Source organism: Ranitomeya variabilis, chromosome 6, assembly GCF_051348905.1.
Source record: "Ranitomeya variabilis isolate aRanVar5 chromosome 6, aRanVar5.hap1, whole genome shotgun sequence".
NCBI classification, from domain to species: Eukaryota; Metazoa; Chordata; class Amphibia; order Anura; family Dendrobatidae; genus Ranitomeya; species Ranitomeya variabilis.
Window position 1 is genome coordinate 49,209,406 of NC_135237.1, and position 20,621 is coordinate 49,230,026.

Below are 20,621 nucleotides of genomic sequence, written 5' to 3' on the forward strand. Positions count from 1 at the left end.
CTAGGAGTTTTGTGCCTGACTCTCCGGGAATTTCTGAGCCGGCTGGTATTCTCAGAGAGGGAGTGATTTTGTCTGCCATTTCTCCAGATTTGCGACGAGTGCTGCAGAAATTTCAGGCGGATAGACCTGACCGTTGTCCACCAGAGAGACGGTTTGTCCTGGATAGATGGACCAGCAGAGTTATTTCCGAGGTTCATTCTTCGGTGTTGGCAGGTCATCCTGGGATTTTTGGTACCAGAGATTTGGTGGCTAGGTCCTTCTGGTGGCCTTCCTTGTCGCGGGATGTGCGTTCCTTTGTGCAGTCTTGTGGGATTTGTGCTCGGGCTAAGCCTTGCTGTTCTCGTGCCAGCGGTTTGCTTTTGCCTTTGCCTGTCCCGAAAAGGCCTTGGACGCACATTTCCATGGATTTTATTTCGGATCTGCCAGTATCTCAGAAAATGTCTGTCATCTGGGTGGTGTGTGATCGTTTTTCCAAAATGGTCCATTTGGTGCCCTTGCCTAAGCTGCCTTCCTCCTCCGATTTGGTTCCTCTATTTTTTCAGAATGTGGTTCGCTTGCACGGCATTCCTGAAAATATTGTGTCTGATAGAGGATCCCAGTTTGTGTCCAGGTTTTGGCGAACTTTTTGTGCTAAGATGGGTATTGATTTGTCTTTTTCGTCGGCCTTCCATCCTCAGACTAATGGCCAAACCGAGCGAACTAATCAGACATTGGAGACTTATTTTAGATGTTTTGTTTCTGCTGATCAGGATGATTGGGTGACTTTTTTGCCATTGGCCGAGTTTGCCCTTAATAATCGGGATAGTTCTGCTACCTTGGTTTCGCCTTTTTTCTGCAATTCTGGTTTCCATCCTCGTTTTTCCTCAGGTCAGGTTGAGTCTTCTGACTGTCCTGGGGTGGATTCTGTGGTGGATAGGTTGCAGCAGATTTGGAGCCATGTGGTGGACAATCTGAAATTGTCATAGGAGAGGGCTCAGCGCTTTGCCAACCGCCGCCGCGGTGTGAGTCCCCGACTTCGTGTTGGGATTTTGGTGTGGCTGTCTTCTCGGTATGTTCCTATGAAGGTCTCATCTCCTAAGTTTAAGCCTCGCTTCATTGGTCCTTATAAGATCTTGGAAATCCTTAACCCGGTGTCTTTTCGTTTGGATCTCCCGGCATCGTTTGCCATCCATAATGTGTTCCATAGGTCTTTGTTGCGGAGGTATGTGGTACCGGTGGTTCCTTCTGTTGAGCCTCCTGCTCCGGTGCTGGTCGAGGGAGAATTGGAGTATGTGGTGGAGAAGATCTTGGATTCTCGTATCTCTCGACGGAGGCTTCAGTATTTGGTGAAGTGGAAGGGCTATGGTCAGGAGGATAATTCCTGGGTTGTCGCCTCTGATGTTCATGCGGCCGATTTGGTTCGTACCTTCCACGCGGCTCATCATGATTGCCCTGGGGGTCTTGATGAGGGTTCGGTGACCCCTCCTCAAGGGGGGGGGTACTGTTGTGAACTCTATTTTTAGGCTCCCTCTAGTGGTCACAAGCGGTACTGTGTAGTGTTGTCTTTCTGCAGGTTGGCAGCATCAGCTGGTTCATTATCCTTGGTTGGTTTCCTATTTAGCTCACCTGGATACTCAGTTCCTTGCCTGCTACCAATGTATTCAGTGCTCTTCAGATTCCTTGTGATTACCTTGCTCCCAGCCTCTCCAAGACAAGCTAAGTTTTTGTCCGTTCATTTTTTGATTATCAGCATTCATCATGTTTCTTGTCCAGCTTGCTAAGATGTGATCTCCTCGCTTGCTGGTTGCTCTAGGGGACTGAGTTTCTCCCCCCACACCGTTAGTTGGTGCGGGGGTTCTTGAATCTCAGTGTGGATATTTTGTAAGGGTTTTTTACTGACCGCACAGACCCCTTTACTATTTTCTGCTATCTAGTATTAGTGGACCTCATTTGCTGAATCTGTTTTCACCCCTGTTTATGTGCCTTCCTCTTACCTCACCGTTATTATTTGTTGGGGGCTTCTATATCTTTGGGGATTATTTCTCTGGAGGCAAGAGAGGTCTTTCTTTCTCTCTAGGGGTAGTTAGTTCCTCAGGCTGGCTCGAGACGTCTAGGATTTTTTTAGGCACGTTCACTGGCTACTTCTAGTGTGTTTGGATAGGTTCAGATTTGCGGTCAGTCCAGTTTGCTACCTCCCTAGAGCTTGTCCTATGTTTGTTACTTAGCTGGAGTAATTCGTGATCCTCAACCACTAAGGATCATAACACTAACCTATAAGCCAGACGTGGGAGAGAAGCCCCGACGCGCGTTTCGCTGTAAATGCTTCCTCGGTATGTACTAATGTAAGCAGTCTATTATCTTGTGTTATATATTTATGTATGCAGTTTATTCACTAGTGGTATATATTAATGTATGCAATGTATTCACTGCTTTTATATATTTATGCATGAAGTGTTTTCACTACAGGAATGTATTTATGTATGCAGCATATTCGATGCTGGTATATATTTATGTATGTAGTTTATTTACTGCTGGTATATACAGTGCCTTGCAAAAGTATTCAGCTCCCTGGAACTTTTCAACCTTTTCCCACATATCATGCTTCAAACCTTAAGATAACAAATGTAAATTTTTGGTGAAGAATCAACAACAAGTGGAACACAATTGTGAGGTTGAACGAAATTTATTGGTTATTTAAAATTTTTGTGGAAAATCAAAAACTGAAAATTGGGGCGTGCAATATTATTCGGCCCCTTTACTTTCAGTGCAGCAAACTCACTCCAGAAGTTCATTGTGGATCTCTGAATGATCCAATGTTGTCCTAAATGCCTAATGATGATAAATATAATCCACCTGTGTGTAATCAAGTCTCCGTATAAATGCATCTGCTCTGTAATAGTCTCAGGGTTCTGTGTGAAGCACAGAGAGCATCATGAAGACCAAGGAACACAACAGGCAGGTCCGTGATACTATTGTGGAGAAGTTTAAAGCCGGATTTGGATACAAAATGATTTCCAAAACTTTAAACATCCCAAGGAGCACTGTGCAAGCGATCATATTGAAATGGAAGGAGTATCATACACCTGCAAATCTACCAAGACCCGGCTGTCCCTCTAAACTTTCATCTCAAACAAGGAGAAGACAGATCAGAGATGCAGCCAAGAGGCCCATGATCACTCTGGAAGAACTGCAGAGATCTACAGCTGAGGTGGGACAGTCTGTCCATAGGACAACAATCAGTCGTACACTGCACAAATGTAAATCATTCAGCTGTGTCAACAAAAACTAAATCACCGAGCAGTTACAAATACTCGGAGACCACCCGAGTGTGCTCTGGAAAACCCGAGCAACGAGTACACTCGCTCATCACTAAACAATACCAATGTTTTTACTCAGGAAGAGTTCAGAAATCAATATTTTGTGGAATAACCATGATTTTTAATCACAGCTTTCATGCGTCTTGGCATGCTTTCCACCAGTCTTTCACACTTCTCCTGGCGCAAAAATGTAAGCAGTTCTTCTTTGTTTGATGGCTTGTGACTATCCATCATCCTCTTGATTACATTCCAGAGGTTTTCAATGGGGTTCAGATCTGGAGATTGGACTGCCCATGACAGGGTTTTGATATGGTGGTCTCTTAATTTTTGTCAGAGCTGTATTTATGTATGCAGTATATTCACTGCTGGTATTTACAATCACAGTCCATATAGATGTCCTAGTAAAGCTTCAGAAATGCAATTTTAGATTTTATTTACAGAGAATGGTGCAAGGTCCTACTGGGCGCTGACAATCTGATTGTATAAGGACCATTAATTTCTGAGGGCAGTCTGTTATAAGCTTCACATTGTGAGGTGGATCCTCTAAGCCAAGGTTTGGGTGTGCACATGGATCCCGGGCGCTGACGCAGCAGGCAGCTAAGGCACTGAGAAACAAGGACTAGAAACAATGGAAGCCGCAGGCAGACAGAACTCGGGAAAGCAGGTCCTAGAAGCACTGGAGCTTGCAGGCAGGCAGAACCCCGGAAATCATTTATGGAGTAGGTACTAGAAGTATTGGAGGTTGCAGTCAGGCAGGACATCGGAAAGCATGTTTATGGCACATCCTATAAGTCCCAGATGCAACCACCACTTTAAGTGTCTTTTACAACTTAATCATTGGCCAGTATATGGTGAGATACCATAAATATAGCCATGTAAATAAGACTTACCCTTGCTGATCACCATATGTAGCATATTGATGCAGTCAAGAGCAGCTTTTAGGGACACCATTATACATAATGTTGATTTAGTTTTCTCTGAACTAAAAAAGCCACAATTGCAAAGCGGAATGGATCCTACAACTTAATTTTCTATAACCCCCTTTGTGATCATTTTCTGTATATATCCATGTTCCCTTGGTGCACTGAATAGTCATAAGCACACTATAAGAACGTAGCTACATGGCCTTTATGTAATCATTATGTTTGAAATGTTCCACAATCCATGTTTCCTTGCGGTAATGTGAATACACTTTGCCTTCTATAGCTATATTTATTTTAGCTGACCTCATTCCAGTTTCTGTTCTGCCTCCGCCCGTTGTTGGATCCATTTTCCCTCTTCTTCTTTTTTTTTTGTTTTAGTCACACTCACAAATCCAAATACAGCACATCCACTTCTGTACCCACATCCAAACCACACCATCCATTCCACCCATAGTGCAGAGCCAAAGACAATCTCAGTCTGGAAAAGCGCACCTTCCCAGAACTGCCTGGGATCTATGTTTTCACTTAGCCATTCTAAACTAATTTGTTAGAGTCGTCCATCCGATGGTTTGGAACAGGTGGGGATAGATTTGCTTATGTGCTTCTGTCAACGGCATTGTTGTAACCTTTTTACATGCTTGTGATGTCCCTCGGACATTCCTCACATCTTCTATTGTTTAGAACGGTCTTCTAATAAATCAGTTTGTTAATGTTAAGGATTTTTTCACTGCAAGAATACATGTCTGGCTTGAACATTTGCTACAAATCACATTTGTTTAGTTTCATTATGTCTCGATTAATTACTGGGTTCTCAAAAGATCAAAGACCTGGACCTACAGCCAAGCTGACCACACTCATAGTCATGGTAGCCATAAACAAACAGTAAATTGTACCATTTTACAGGTAAACTTGACTTACTTTTTCTTCAAAAAGTTTCTTTTCTTTACTGTTTCTTACAGATTTATCAAAGCAATGAAAATGGTCAACTTTAAAGGGAGTCTGTCAGCACAATGTGCCTGCTCAAACCAAGCACAGGTGCCTGGTACACCATTGGTAAGGCCAAACAACTCAGTGCACCTTCTCACCTAATTGTTTTACAACTATCTCTGCTCCGCTCTACATTGATGGACAACTCTGGCTTTACAAAGTCCAGAGTAATGTGGAGAATGATGGCAGAATCATTTTCGGCAGTATCCACCTATCTGATATCAACAAAACGCAGTCAATCAGAATTTGGAGCTCACCTGAAATAAGCAGATACTGTCGAAAATGGTGCTCGACAGAGCACACGGTGACTTTGCCTACATCATTAAAGTCAATGGGACTGTCAGCTCCAACGTCTGAATGCTGTTTTTCAGGGCTCAAGATGTAAGAATCAATGGAGCGACTGAGGAGTGGACAAAATGTGCTATGAAACCCATGTTCTGCACATAGACAGATATTTCTATTGTAACCATAAAAGCAATATTCCTTTAATTTGTAAGGTCTACAACACTGCAAATAACTGTTTGAAAAGAAAAACATTTCTTTAAATGTTCTCCTGAATCAAAAATTGAAAACCAAATGGAGAGTCCATGGTATTAAATGAAGTTGTTGTCCAGGACTTTTACACTGATTGCCTACCCATAGAATAGATCATCAATGTCTGATCGGTAGGGGTGCAACACCCAGCATCCCTGCCGATCGGCTGTTAAGGAAACCAGGAACAGCTGATTGACATTGGTGGGGGCACTGGGTGTCACACCCCACTGATCAGACATTGATGTCCCATACTAACGATAGGCCATCAGTTTTAATGTCTCGAACAACCTCTTTAATACTCCATAACAAGAATGCTAATACCAATGACTTACAACCCCCCCAAAAAATTGCCACCAAACCTTTTTGAAGGAGGAAACTTTTTTCCACACTGAAACATTTTGGGGGAAAATAATAATAAAAAAACAATGCAACGTTCTCATCTTTCTAGATTTGCTATGTTGGAAAGTTGCCCGACAGACCCCACTGACTTAGAATGAGGTCCGTCATGGTTCTTTCATGGCTCCATGGCTACTTTTACTCTCAAATCTGATGGAACTGCTGAGTTACATGCAGTGTATTATTTCACTGGCATGAATTATAACAGATCCCCGCAGTGACATTACAAAGTTATTCACGTCGCTATTCTATGTATATTTATTTAATCAGTACCTTTCACTGTGCTATTTCCAACCATTGTTTCTAGACATATTCTGTATAATTCAATCTGTGCATTTCTTATAATAATTGCTTGGAACAGATTACACTTTGTTTCTTCATGGCAGACATACTGGACCTGGGAGAATTTAACATTAAATTAAATTATAGTTATTTGACTTGAAACAACTTTGCGATCTCCAAACTTTGAACTACTGGAATTTGCAACAGATTTAGTCCTTTTTTTAAATGCAAATGTTCATTGGATATTAAGCTTGTAACAATTATAAAAACAAAGGTGTGCCCGACCAGAATTATTATACAATATATAAATATTATTATTACTAACATGAAATACTCAGACTTTATTAACCAGGTCTTACCCCTTAAATGACTGTTTAACATGCAGTAGCTATTTCATTTACAGAGAAAAATCTGTAAACCTTCCAGAGCAAACATTTCTTAGAAGCTGTGGCACATTCACAAGTAACTGAGTGTTCAACGCGGTCACTGTTTTGCATTTTGCGATGGCAAAGTTAATAAAGCATAAAATGGAGCCATGTATTAAAATAAAGTTAAAAACCAAGTGTGGCCGGGTTATATTCTCGTAGTCAACTCTACGGCCATTTATACAACTGTGTAATGGAAAATGGTTTGTGGGGTATTGGAGCAGACAATATCTATCGCTCATACATTGACTAAGTGATAAATGTTAGACTGGTTAAAATACGAATACTGGGATCAGAATGGATCACTAAAATAAGGAGCTCCAGAAAAGGGAAAGGATGTTCATCGAAGACCATTGGGATGAACAAGAACAGAAATGATAAGAAGGGTCAGTGTTAGATGAAAATCCTTCCCTGTACCTTACCACCACAAGCTGGACTTGGGCAAAAGGCAAACAAAAACTGAAAAATATATATTTGTTAATATTTTTTTTTTTTTAAATAACCGTAAAAGTAATCCTAAAAAATGACAAAAAATACTGTGTGTGAACTAAAAAAAAGTAAGTCAAACTATTTTAAAGTTGATGGTAAGATTTGCTTGTAGTGCAATTCTTCTCAATCCAATCAACAGTCCTCACTTTGAGGTCTCATGCAGATGCCCAAGCAAATTGGTTCAATCTCAGACTGCAATGCACAAACCGGCCACGGCTCTCTCGACTTGAGCGTCACTGCCTCATATAGTCTTATGAAGCTGTCATATTTGGGTCAAGATAGCCGCGGCCATTTCGTTCATTGAAATCGGACCAATTTGCACGGACATCGGCATCAGACCTCGGGCAACGGGGTCTGCTGTAGAATAGATCTTGTACTACACTGTGACTTTCATTGCCACAAGTGCCTTAATAGGGTTGTCCGGTTTAAACAAATTATCACTCATCCATAGGATAGGTGATAACTTGTTGATCATGGGAGTCCGACCACAGAAAACAGTATCGAACATCAGAGTGGGGTTCATTTTTCTTCACAAGATTGGAGCAGCAGTGTGAATGTGCAACCTGCACCACAAACCCCATAAAGGAATGAATGTAATCTGACTTGTTACGCTATCTTGTAATGGGGATACAAGTTCCCTGATCTGTCGATTGGTGAAAGTCCCAGTAGTGGGACACCCAACGATCAGCAAATTATCATGGGCAAACACTTAAAACTTTAAAAAGTATCTAAGGATTTTATTTCTAGGTTAACAAAAAAGATATTCACAAGATATAACCTGCATTTTATATGTACAAAACATGATGATATGCGCCATGTAATTGGGAAAATCTGATAGATAGACCCTCAAATATAAGGGGCCAAGTGAGATTTTAAGAATCTTTGAGAATGTGGTTCTTTCTCAGGATTAACTATTGCAATGAAGTTATTCAAGAGCCCCAGATTATGAGATCTTAGACAGTTGTCCTGTTGGATCTAAAATGGTTGTCCCATCATCCCCTTCATTATATGCCTTATTCGTGATCTCTTAAAGCCCACGGTATTTCATTAGGGTTGAATCATAGAATGGTAGAGTTGGAGGGGAGCTCCAGGGAACAAAGTGGGTGGAGCAGGGGTGGGATGAAGGCGGGATGGGGGGGAAGTGTCCCCCTCTTGTTAAATTCATGCAGGCTGTGGCTGGAATAAGATTTGTGGTGAGGCTCGCATAGAAGCGCACAGCACTACATGCCTCTTAATGAATCAGGAACATCCACTCCAACATGACCCCTCGCCAAGACCAGTGAAGAAATCACCGATCTTAATGAATTGCCATCATAGTCTCAAGCCAGCTTTTCAAAATATGTCTTTTCTGAGGTGCCTCAGCGTTCCAGAGTAAAACATACTCGGATGCCATACTTTGATTCATGCTGTCCGTGGTTTGGGCAACATGAATCAAATGACTATTGCAATGAAGTTATTCAAGAGCCCCAGATTACTAGATCTTAGACAGTTGTCCTGTTGGATCTGAAATGGTTGTCCCATCATCCCCTTCATTATATGCTTTATTAGTAAGGGTCCTGTGCTCAGATCAGCTCCAAAAATGAGAGAAGGAGCCACTACAAAGTGGTAGATCTCTTTATGTTGGACTCAGACTGACCAAGGATTTACCAGAAGCCGGATAGCTAAGTGGTTGGCGTGTAATACTATACTAAAGCACAACTGCATAATATAAAGTAATTAACCAAGTCAATCACTTCAGTAATAAGAACATCCAGATTATACAAATCCAAGGATGTGAGGAATTTCAAATTCCCCGCAGTTCCTCAGTAAATCCATCAGTAGAAAGCCAAAGGACTTTAGCTAGTGGATTTCACCCAAGAAAGTAGAACAAAAGTTGAAGTCCAACATCCCGGTAATCAACCACATTCCTTAGTTACACTCCCTACAGGAAAAGCTGGATCCAAACTGTAATTTTTACAGGACCTATGACAAGTAATACAGTGACCAAAATCCTGCTCCTGCCACCAAAAGCTTGTCGGACAGAAGGTCGTAAATACCAAAGTAAATACATGGCCTGAAAATACACTTTCCTTTGGAAAGACGACTTCTCTGATCTGGTTCTAACTAAAAATGAAACTTTATGAAGTTATAACTGGGTTGAGTGATGTCCTAAATAATTGATTAAGACAGTGGCTGTATTATTCTCAGGGATTTTCTGGGCAAAGAAATCTACAGCTTTTTCCCAAAAATTCATATTTATACTTTATGCATTTTATATTTTTGTAAATCTGAATTTCAAATATTTTTCTAAATATAATTAATTCCTTGGAATAAAAAAAACATTTTTATAGTGTAGAACTGATACTGTTGGTTAGAAGGTCATTATTATGTGTGGATGTTCTGTCTCAATGCTATTTACAAGCAGAGAATCTGCTATGCCCTGGATGAAAGTAACTATTACTGGGAACAATCATATATACTATTATGTTTTTTTTATATACTTGAAAGTACGCTTTAATTATTGATATCTGCACATGTTATAACACATGATTAATATTATATAATATACAGTCATTAGAAAAAAAAGTTTAACTCACCTGGGCAGGCCGGTACCAACCGATGGGCAACGCGGTCCGGGGCCTCCCATCTTCTTACAATGACGTCCTCTTCTTGTCTTCAAGCTGCGGCTCCGGCGCAGGCGTACTTTGTCTGCCCTGTTGAGGACAGAGCAAAGTACTGCAGTGCGCAGGCGCCGGGAAAGGTCAGAGAGGCCCAGCGCCTGTGCACTGCAGTACTTTGCTCTGCCCTCAACAGGGCAGACAAAGTACGCCTGCGCTGGAGCCACAGCATGAATACAAGAAGAGGACGTCATCGTAAGATGGGAGGCCCCGGACCGCGACACCCATCAAACCGGACCGCCCCTGGGTGAGTATAATATGACCTCTTTTTCTCATCTTTCAGGATACATCGGGGGCTTATCTACAGCATTCCAGAATGCTGTAGATAAGCCCCTGATGCTGGTGGGCTTAGCTCAACTTCCATTTTGGGGGTGACAGGTTCCCTTTAAAGCCCACGGTATTTGATTAGGGTTGAATCATAGAATGGTAGAGTTGTAGAGTTGGAGGGGACCTCCAGGGAACAAAGTGGGTGGAGCAAGGGTGGGATGAAGGCGGGATGGGGGGCAGTGTCCCCCTCTTGTTAAATTTATGCAACCTGTGGCTGGAATAAAATTTGTGGTGAGGCTCGCATAGAAGCGCACAGCACTACATGCCTCTTAACGAATCAGGAGCATCCACTCCATCACGACCCCTCGCCAAGACCGGCGAAAAAATCACCGATCTTGATGAATTGCCATCATAGTCTCAAGGCAGCTTTTCAAAATATGTCTTTTCTGAGGTGCCTCAGAGTTCCAGAGTGAAACATACTTGGATGCCATACTTTGATTCATGTTGTCCGTGGTTTGGGCAACATGAATCAAATAACAGGTTCGCTTTAAAGTGGATATGTCACCAGAAATTCACAATCCAACTGTATACGTTCCTAAACAGATATCTTAGATCTAATGAGGCTGGTATACTGTACTTACTGTGAAAATTCAAGTCTGTTTAATCCTTTTTGAAAGTTTAATCTCAATCTCCACCCACAAAACTTGATTAACAAATTAACAGATTATCACTGTCCCCCACTTCCTGCTGCTCCTGAGATCTCATATTGCTCAGAACAAGCTACAGCAGTCAGTCATCTCGGGTGGATGGAGATTGAATACACATGGACTCATAAACTAGTGACAAATCCACCTTATAGTCTACAGAACTGACAGAAACAGGCAAGTACTGTGAATTAGACTTTGAATGGATAGCCGATTAATGTTATAGGAAAACATACAGCGAGGATGTAGGTCGACCAACTGATAGCAAAATATGAACAGATTCATATGGCCAGTGAGCAAAACATATATAGAATAATTTTCTGAAAAAGTAAATGTACATCATACCATGAAGCAGAGATGCAATTTCCAGCTTTAAGGAAGCGGCGGCCTTCCACAGGAATGTATTGGCTCAACTCTGTCATTCCAAGAGAGGGCTTTACCAAACATTGCTACCCATATTACCAAGTGTTATATCATCCCAAAATAATCTGTACAACTCTACACAAGAAATGAGTTACAGCTATTTATGGCAGGAGAAAAAGGAGGAGAAATGGATAAAAAAGTAATAATAGGATGAAATTACTCAAGTCTGAATTGGATGGGTATTCAACAGCAACAGGAGATATAGTAACACTACACATGTGGACAAAAGTGTTGGGACACGTGTCTTAATCAGTGAATTCAGACTTTTCATCCAGCCCTTCATCCTCGGTGTATAACACCTGGCCCCTCACCCCTGGTGTATAACATCCGGCCTCTCACCCCCAGTATATAACATCTGGCCTCTCACCCCCAGTGTATAACATCTGGCCCCTCACCCCCAGTGTATAACATCCGGCCCCTCATTCCCAGTGTATAACATTCAGTCCCTCACCCTCGGTGTATAACATTCAGCCCCTCACCCCCGGTGTATAACATCCAGCTCCTCACCCCCGGTGTATAACATCCAGCTCCTCACCCCCGGTGTATAACATTCAGTCCCTCACCCTTGGTGTATAACATCCGGCCTCTCACCTCCAGTATATAACATCTGGCCCCTCACCCCCAGTGTATAACATCTGGCCCCTCATTCCTGGTGTATAACATTCAGCCCCTCACCCTCGGTGTATAACATTCAGCCCCTCCCCCCGATGTATAACATCCAGCTCCTCACCCCCGGTGTATAACATCCAGCTCCTCACCCCCGGTGTATAACATCCAGCTCCTCATCCCTTGTGTATAGCATCCAGCTCCTCACCCCCGGTATATAAAATCCAGCCCCCTCACCTCCCGGTGTATAACATCTGGCCCCTCACCCCCAGTGTATAACATCCAGCCCCTCACCCCCGGTGTATAATATCCAGCTCCTCACCCCCGGTGTATAACATCCAGCTCCTCATCCCTTGTGTATAGCATCCAGCTCCTCACCCCCGGTATATAAAATCCAGCCCCCTCACCTCCCGGTGTATAACATCTGGCCCCTCACCCCCAGTGTATAACATCCAACCCCTTGCCCCAGTGTATAACATCCAGCTCCCCACCCCGGTGTATAACATCCAGCTCCTCACCCCCAGTGCATACCATCCATCCAGTCACTCCCGATGTATAACATCCAGCTCCTCACCCCCGGTGTATAACATCCAACTCCTCAACTCCGGTATATAACATCCAGCCCCCTCGCCTCTCGGTGTATAACATCCGACCCCTCACCCCCAGTGTATAACATTCAGCCCATCACTTCCGGTATAAAACATTTGCTCCCTCTCCCCAGTGTATAACAACCAGCCCCTCAATCCTGGTGTATAACATCCAGCCACTTGCCTTTTAGTGTATAACATCCAGCCCCTCGCCTCCAGTGTATAACATCTTGACCCTCGCCCCCAATGTATAACATCCAGCCCCTCGCCTCTTGGTGTATAACATCTGGCCCCTCACCCCCAGTGTATAACATCTTGTCCCTCCCCCCAGTGTACAACATCCTGCCACTCGCCCCCAGTGTATAAAATTCTGCCCCTCGCCCCCAGTGTATAACATCCAGCCCATTGCCCAAGTGTATAACATCCAGCCCCCTTGCTCCTGGTGTATAACATCTGGCCCCTCGTCCCTTGGTGTATAACATCCAGCTACTTTACCCGGTGTATAACATCCGGCTCACAGTCATCCCATATCGCTTTGTTAACATGTGAAAGAATGGTTCTTACTAAAGAGCTCACTGATACCAGCACCATCCTGTAATAAGAGCCACCAGTGTAACAAGTTCATTCATGACATTTCTTCCCTGGTAATATGCATAATACTTGTTAAAGTTGTGTTAATTCAATAACTGCAAGGTCTAACCCTCCTCTCCAACATCAGCACAAAAAAAGCTAGCTTCATGGCATGGGTTTCCATGGTTGAGCAACTGCATGCAAGCCTTACATCACCAAGCACAATGCCAAGTGTCAGATTAAGTGGTATAAAGCATGGAGCATTCTGGAGCAATAGCATTGTGTTCTGTGTAGTGACAGATGAGGATCACTCTTCTCTATCTGGCATCTGATTGATGAGTTTGATGAAGATCAGGAGAACAATAGCTGCCTTAATGAACTGTGCCAGCTGTAAAGTTTGATGGAGGAGGGATAATGATGTCGGCTTGTTTTTCCTCAATTGGCCTAGCCCTCTTCGTTCTAGTGATAGTAAATCTTAATGCATTAGAATACAATTTGGTCAACTGTAGCTTCCAACTTTGTGGGAACAGCTTTGGGAAGGTCATTTTCTATTCCCTATGACTTTGCCCAAAGTCAATTAAGGCATGGTTGGGGGGAGTTTGGTGTTGAAGAACAAGACCGACCGCACAAAGCCCTGACCTCAACACCATTAAACACCTTAGGGATGACCTAAAACAGAGATTGTGAGCCCGGCCCTCTCCTGTGACATCAGTGTGTGACCTAAAAAATGCTCTTCTGGGTGAACGGGCAAAAACTGTCAACAGATACACCTAAAAATCTAGTAGAAAACCTTCCTAGGAGAGTGAAAGCTTTCATAGCTGCAAAGGGGGGAACATTTACATATTAATGGCTATGGATTTAGGATGGGATAACATGAAAGCTCCGGTAGGTGCAATGTGTAATGTCACAATAATTTTATCCATGTAGTATATTTTTAATGGATTCAAATTATCGTTTTGTAATAAAAAGCTCCAAATCCCCTATGTTATATGCCTGAAATCACCACGGGGGAGAGTTTAGGAGCTTACGGGACACTGTTTTATAAGTGGTTGTTTGGTTGATACATTTCTTTAGAAAAAAAAGGTTCCCAGTGGCAATAAAAAAAACAAGCATTATTTTCAAGCGTTGCGTATTTCCCAATTACATTTATTCATTATACTGCCATTTTCTGTACTATGCAGCTTGAGTGGTTGATGTGGCTCCCAGTGTGCAGGGAGTCGTCATTAAACCGGAGCGGAATACTTCAAATCTCAAAATTTCCCAGCATTTGGGAGAACAGGACGACGAGCGGAGAAACTAGGGACTGATAATTTTGTTAGTTTGGTCAAAGTTATATTAGAAAGTTTCCTATTTCCAATGTTAATTAAATGTAAAATTAAAATGTAGCTACTGTTCAAATATTTAAATAATACTAATTAATAATAATTTTATTTCTATAGCGCCAACATATTCCGTAGCACTTTACATTATACAGGAGACTTGTGCAGACAATAGACATTACAGTGTAACAATAAATGTGTTGCATAAACGTTGCGTTTTTTCCCAATGTAGTTTTGTGCAGAATTGTTGTTGTGTGGGTTTTTTGGTGCTTTAGTTTTTAAGTGCAAAATACACTAAAATATTCATTAAAAAAAATGCTGTAGAAATTCAATAATCAGAGCAGATTGCTATTACATATTTTGGTGCAGATACCTACTGAAAAAAATACAGAGGAAAAAGCGAAAATTGGGAACATGGCCTCAGAGGGTCTCCAAACAGGACTGGTCCATTACTTACTTTCTAGGTTATGTTCCCACGATCTGTTTTTGGTGAGTTTTTGATTTTGCCGATTTTCTGCACCATTTCTACTCCTATTAAGCAAATTAAATTACTTGTATTTTTGAGTGTGATAGTTTTACATGAGTTTTTATTGCATCTTTTACGCTGTACTTTTTGTCTTTTTTTTGGTATGTTGTGTTTTAAACAAATCTGTTTTGTTTTTGATATTTAATGGTATTTGATAAAATTTTATTGACACAGTCATGTGCGTATTACATGTGTTTTTTCAACGGAAGCGCACTAAAAACACATGTGCGTTTTTTTACCTGCAGAATTTTGGCATCTTATGCAAGTCTATGGGGAAAATCTGCACATAAAATTGACACGCTGCTTATTTGAAGCACGGAACGTAGCGCATTAAAAAAAAAAATACAGTGGGCAGGATATTTCTATAATCCCATCCACTTTGCTGGAACTGTAAGATGCTGCGTGTTTGATACAGCGAAAATTTGCAGTGTCAAAGACGCGCTAAAAAATTCATCGTGAGCACACAGCCCTACAGTGGAAAATTTGCAGAAAAGTCCTGTTCGGAATAAAAAATGCAGATTTTGTTGTGGAAATGCTGCACACTTGTTGATGATTTTACCCTTTTCATTTCTAAAGGTGAAACTGGAAAAGAAAATCTACTTGTAATAAAATAAAAAAATAATAATAACAAATAGGACAAGTGGCTGTCGTATATATGTTATTTCAACAGAGGAACCTATAGAGATGATCGACGTCATTGACATGACAATGGTATATACTCTAGAAAATATTGTTCTTATATGCATTTTATACATCCCTCTAAACACGGTGTCAGATTTGTCACCTTTCTCTGTAATTTTTTTTTCCAGCGCCACATTAGTAAATTTTCTTCTATGTGGTTAAGGCTGGTTTCAACAGATCGTAAAAATGTGTTTGCAAGGCCAGGAAGAGGCGAAAGGTGGAACTTTCCGCTGGGTGATAATGATCTTAGAAATTAGGTTTGCAATAATGCCGAACGGTTTGCAAATCAGATGTGTTGTACAACAGTGAGTGTTTCTGTACATCGTTCCTGTGAGCTCACTGTCCAGACTCCAGACTTCAGTAACAAGTCCCAGATGAATTTACTTCTACTAGAACTCGCTGGCCTCACTTTGTGTTGTAAGAACCACACCTATGTAATATTGTGTGCGAGCTCAGAAACAGCAGAAGTGAGGAGTAAAGATTTCACTCCAGACTGGAATCTTCTTCGGGCTTGTCAGCGTGATGGCATTTAATTCTGCAGGAGTCGCTTACATCAAAAAAATGAGCAAAGCCAATTCTTTCCACTGGAATATCTGCTAAAATAATGTTATTAAAGATAATAACCTATTTCATAATGTTTATATACCCCTTACTGGTATGAGGAATCTGCAACTAGTCTGTGAAGCTGTCAGATCTACTGAAGAGGACAGGGGTGAAACGGTATAAGGTACCAATATGGGAACATTCCCAGCATACAATCAAAGCCTATTCTATGAAGATGTGAGGCCTAGGGCAACATACTCACAGTGTCTGCCACATTCTCAGGCTTAAATGGGATGTCCAGTGAAAACAAGTTATCATCTATCCATAGGGATGGTGCACGTGTCTGTATTTTCAAGCCAAGAGTGATCAGACATCAGATTGCATTGGGACCAATATTATTCTAGGCGTCATGTACACATAGGTTTTTTAAGGAAAAAATCAATGCATGAATGAGTTGGATCCAAAATTCAGATCGCACTCATCCCTGCAAGTCAATAAGTGCGTGGAAAACATGGGACTGCACTCGGATGACATCAGGATGACAATTTCCATGGACTGACAGAAAGAGGATGGGGAATTTTTTTTCTCCATATTCTCATCATCCGAGAGAATCGGATCACACTATAATCACACTCTGATCAGAGTTTTATCCGAGTGTGATTTGCATAATCGTCCCGAATCTCTAGGATGAGAGAATACACGGTCATCTGTATGAGCCCATAAAATAAGTGATAACTTGCTAACCAGTCGGTATCCCACAGATAAAATACCTATCAATAGATCAAAGAATTTTTGTCACTGACGAGAAACTTTCATCTCCGCTATAAAAATGGCACAGCAGGTTGAGCACGTGACCTCCGCTCCATTCATTCTCTGTAGGGCCTCCATAAAAAGACGAAAGCAGCACTCAGCAGCCCCATAGGGAATGAATGGAACGCGGGTCCAACATGTGCACAGCCCCATTCTACTGATTGATCCAGGACCCAGAAGTCGGCACCACCCACCAATAAACTAGTTATCACCCACCCAGAGGATAAGTGGTAATTTGTTTTCACCAGACAACCACTTTATCAAGCGAAGATCATGTTTACCAAAATCGTTAAGGTGCCCCACTAACCATTGTGCCCCATAACATGGCAAGATATGTCTGGCGATGACAACTCTGATTAAAATCAAATCCCTTCTATTAAGTGGGCACAGGAACTAAATAATAGACTGATTGTCCACCTTTCTGGAAAAACATTTTTTTAATTAAATTAATGTATTTTGGGCAAAAAATAATTTTTACATGGACGTTTCATTAAAATATTTGGCATTTACTGTGGAGAGTATTGTGTTGTGAGAGATGCTCCTTAGACTCCCTGTGAATGGGAATAAAGTTTTTAGTAATATTTGTTTTTAACTTTGATCTGAACGTGTGCATATCGTCCATGTGGGTATATATTGAATATTGATTCTGCATAGCCCCCTTTACAATGGTACCTTACACAGATACTAATCCATTACCCCTACCCTCGTCCAGGCTTTATTGGAAGTGTGAAGAACAGTTCTTCCAAAATTTACTATAAAAAGAAGGTTCTGCAAGTAGTAACTGAAGCCACATAATTTAACAAGAAACATCTCTGGCACACTTACCGATATCGAAATCCTTAGGCCTTATAGAATTGTTACCTAAGCAAAAAGGAAAGCAGAAATGGAAAGTGGCATCTGTAGGTGCACTCACCTGTACGGTAAACAAAATTGCCTTCAGTTTCTGAGGATGAAGGGGACACAAGCTCTTCTTCAAACTCGTTTGAGCTGAATGATCCTGAGTGGTTTCTCTGTCTTGTGTTTTCTCTCATGACTGAATTAGTGGCCATGACATGTCTTAAGGAGTCATTGAGATAACGATGCAATAAACTACTTTTGTATTTCGGAGGTGAGACGTAGTCTTCGTTGGTACTAGCTTCTGCCCTCATCCCTGACTTGATGACCGAGTTCTCAGCATTTATCACAGTATGGTGGATGGGTTTATCATAGACTTCTTCATTAGCATGACCCATGGGAGCATTTTCTCCCTCTGAAAAAAAAATGTTTTATGGATTTAGGTGAAGGGAAAAAAAAGACGTATCACACTGAGGTGATGAGTATACACTTCCTCTAAATAGTATACTGTTTATTACTCTAAATAATGATACCTAAAGGGGTTGTCCCACAGGATAAGTGATGTGTTTGATTGCTGGAAGTCCCACCACCAATTCAGGAATAGTATTTCTGTGCCCACATTTTTTGGAACTGAGCAATGCCCATCAATGTCTATGAGATTGGAGGAGATAACCATGTGTGCCATTTTCTTGTCAGTCCCAAAGGCAAAGAATGGAGTGGCAGCACACACACCCAATTGCCACTTCATTTAATCAGTGACCATAGGACTCCCAATGGTCAGATGGCTCCTTGACATAGGGATCATTCATATGAGAGTATAACTCGGACAAGTGCTATTCTATGTTTTATCGGATAGCACTTGGACCAATGTTATACTATGGGTCAGTGCTGATCAGCATTTTTTTTCTCTTACCGATTTGATCTCTGGGGTTCAATGGCTAGGACCACTACCAATCTTTTGTACCGCCTGAAAAAGATATGACCACTACAAATCTTTTGGTACTGCCTGAAAAAGCTATGACTACCACCAACCTTGTGGTACTTCCTGAAAAAGCTAAGTGCAGCTCTTAGCCGTTCCATAGGCAACGAATGAAACAGAGATGCGCAGGCCCAACCTCTGCTACGTTGGGACACCGCTCTGTAGAGTCTCATTCATGGAGTTGGTAGAGGGCTCAATTATCCAATTTATACCAATTTGGTATAAAAAAAAACTTTAAATGCTTAAAATTTGAAAACTGCACATTTTGTTGAATGTAAATGATTAGGTAACAACTTTATTTTTGTGGGGGAATTTTTGTTAGTGAACAAAGTAACATTTGCGGAATCCATTCTTAATAATAAAAATTATGTTTATTATCCCTTCTGCTCTAACAATGAACAACGGAACTTGAGAGCACGTAATTCTGAATAAATCTATCCAGATTTATTTTTTTAAGACTGGTGTGAAAGGGGAGACAGGGGTCACCAGCTCAGGAGGTACTGACTGGGTAATAAACACATGTATTTCAATCATAGGTATGGTCTTGACCTTTTAAGCCATTCTGCTCTGTATTCTTGTATTTCAAACCATGCTTAAAAAAAACCCCTCAATTTCTGTACCAATAAACATTCCCCGTTGACTCAGTGGAACTGTTCTATTTAGACTGATCTGCAACTTATTCTTTGCAGGAATAGTCCTTCTTTTCTTAGAAAGTCTGGCTAGTGTCCAGCATAAATATAAATTCACCATATAGGCTACCTCTGCGTAACCCACATGTAAGGGATCAAATATCGTTCCTTGTTTTATTTCATTTATGACACGTTCCTCATCTTTACGCTACCGCTGCTCTGTCTCAAGACATAAATAATATGAAGAATGTTCTCACTGAAGAAATAATTCAAGGTTGTGTAAATCTAGATGTTGCTTAGGATAACACTTCAGCCTTGCAGAAGGTCCTACAATATCTTCTTGTCACCCCTGTCTGCTCAAACATTGAAAAGCATTGACAAGACGATGCCCATTTGGGAACAGTATGGTAGACCGCTCTCCACCTGGAATATTTTTTTTAGAATATTTCTATGGTAACATGAAAAAACTTATGCATCCATAAAGAGGAGCAGCAGAAGTGTACAGAAGGTCGGGCCATACATCCTGATTAAAGCGGTCTAGACATCTGCTTTGGAGTTTGTCAGTAGTTCTGTTAGATTCGACAACAAGAACCCCAACAGATACCACTGTCGATCATCAAGATCCATCAGGATTTTTTTCATGAAGGATCTGACACTGAATCATGGATTCCACTGTAAACGGAAGTCATGACTAGAGATGAGCAAATTCATTTGAGTGGAGTTGACTTGTATTAGAATTTTACGAAAAATCTGCAATTTCTTTAATTCTTTAGTTTCTGCTGGCCGATATTTTTTCGGAACCATAAAAGGCCATCAAAATGTTTACAAAAATTCTTATATACACCTCTCCGACCCCTTTGTGTAACCCAACTAGTCCTTACCGAATTTCTCAAACCTCTCACGCTTTTATGAGGGCCCGGGAGGATTCTACACAAGGTCACGGTGTCATGACATCACGGTGTGCACTATGACCTTGGACATGAATGTGCAGAACCCTCTTCCCTGGCCCAATTAAAGCCGGAGGTCCTGGCCCAGCGCAAGTGGTGGTGATCTGAAGTTGTGATGAGTATCGGACGGGTGACGCAGAAGGGCTGGAGAGGGGATAATAAGGATTTGATTTACTTTTTACATCTTGCATTTAGTAGACTATGTTT

At 41.5% G+C, this 20,621-nt stretch overlaps 1 protein-coding gene across 3 annotated transcripts in view; it reads right to left on the bottom strand.

Annotated features, from left to right (window-relative positions):
- The window catches only part of MKX (mohawk homeobox), a 139,088-nt gene that overhangs the window by 56,936 nt on the left and 61,531 nt on the right, over positions 1 to 20,621 (bottom strand). For all 3 annotated transcript variants that reach the window (XM_077271831.1, XM_077271830.1, XM_077271832.1), the window contains exon 5: positions 17,939 to 18,274. In XM_077271831.1, coding sequence (XP_077127946.1) covers positions 17,939 to 18,274 — 336 coding nt within the window. The remainder of the gene's footprint in view (positions 1 to 17,938; positions 18,275 to 20,621) is intronic.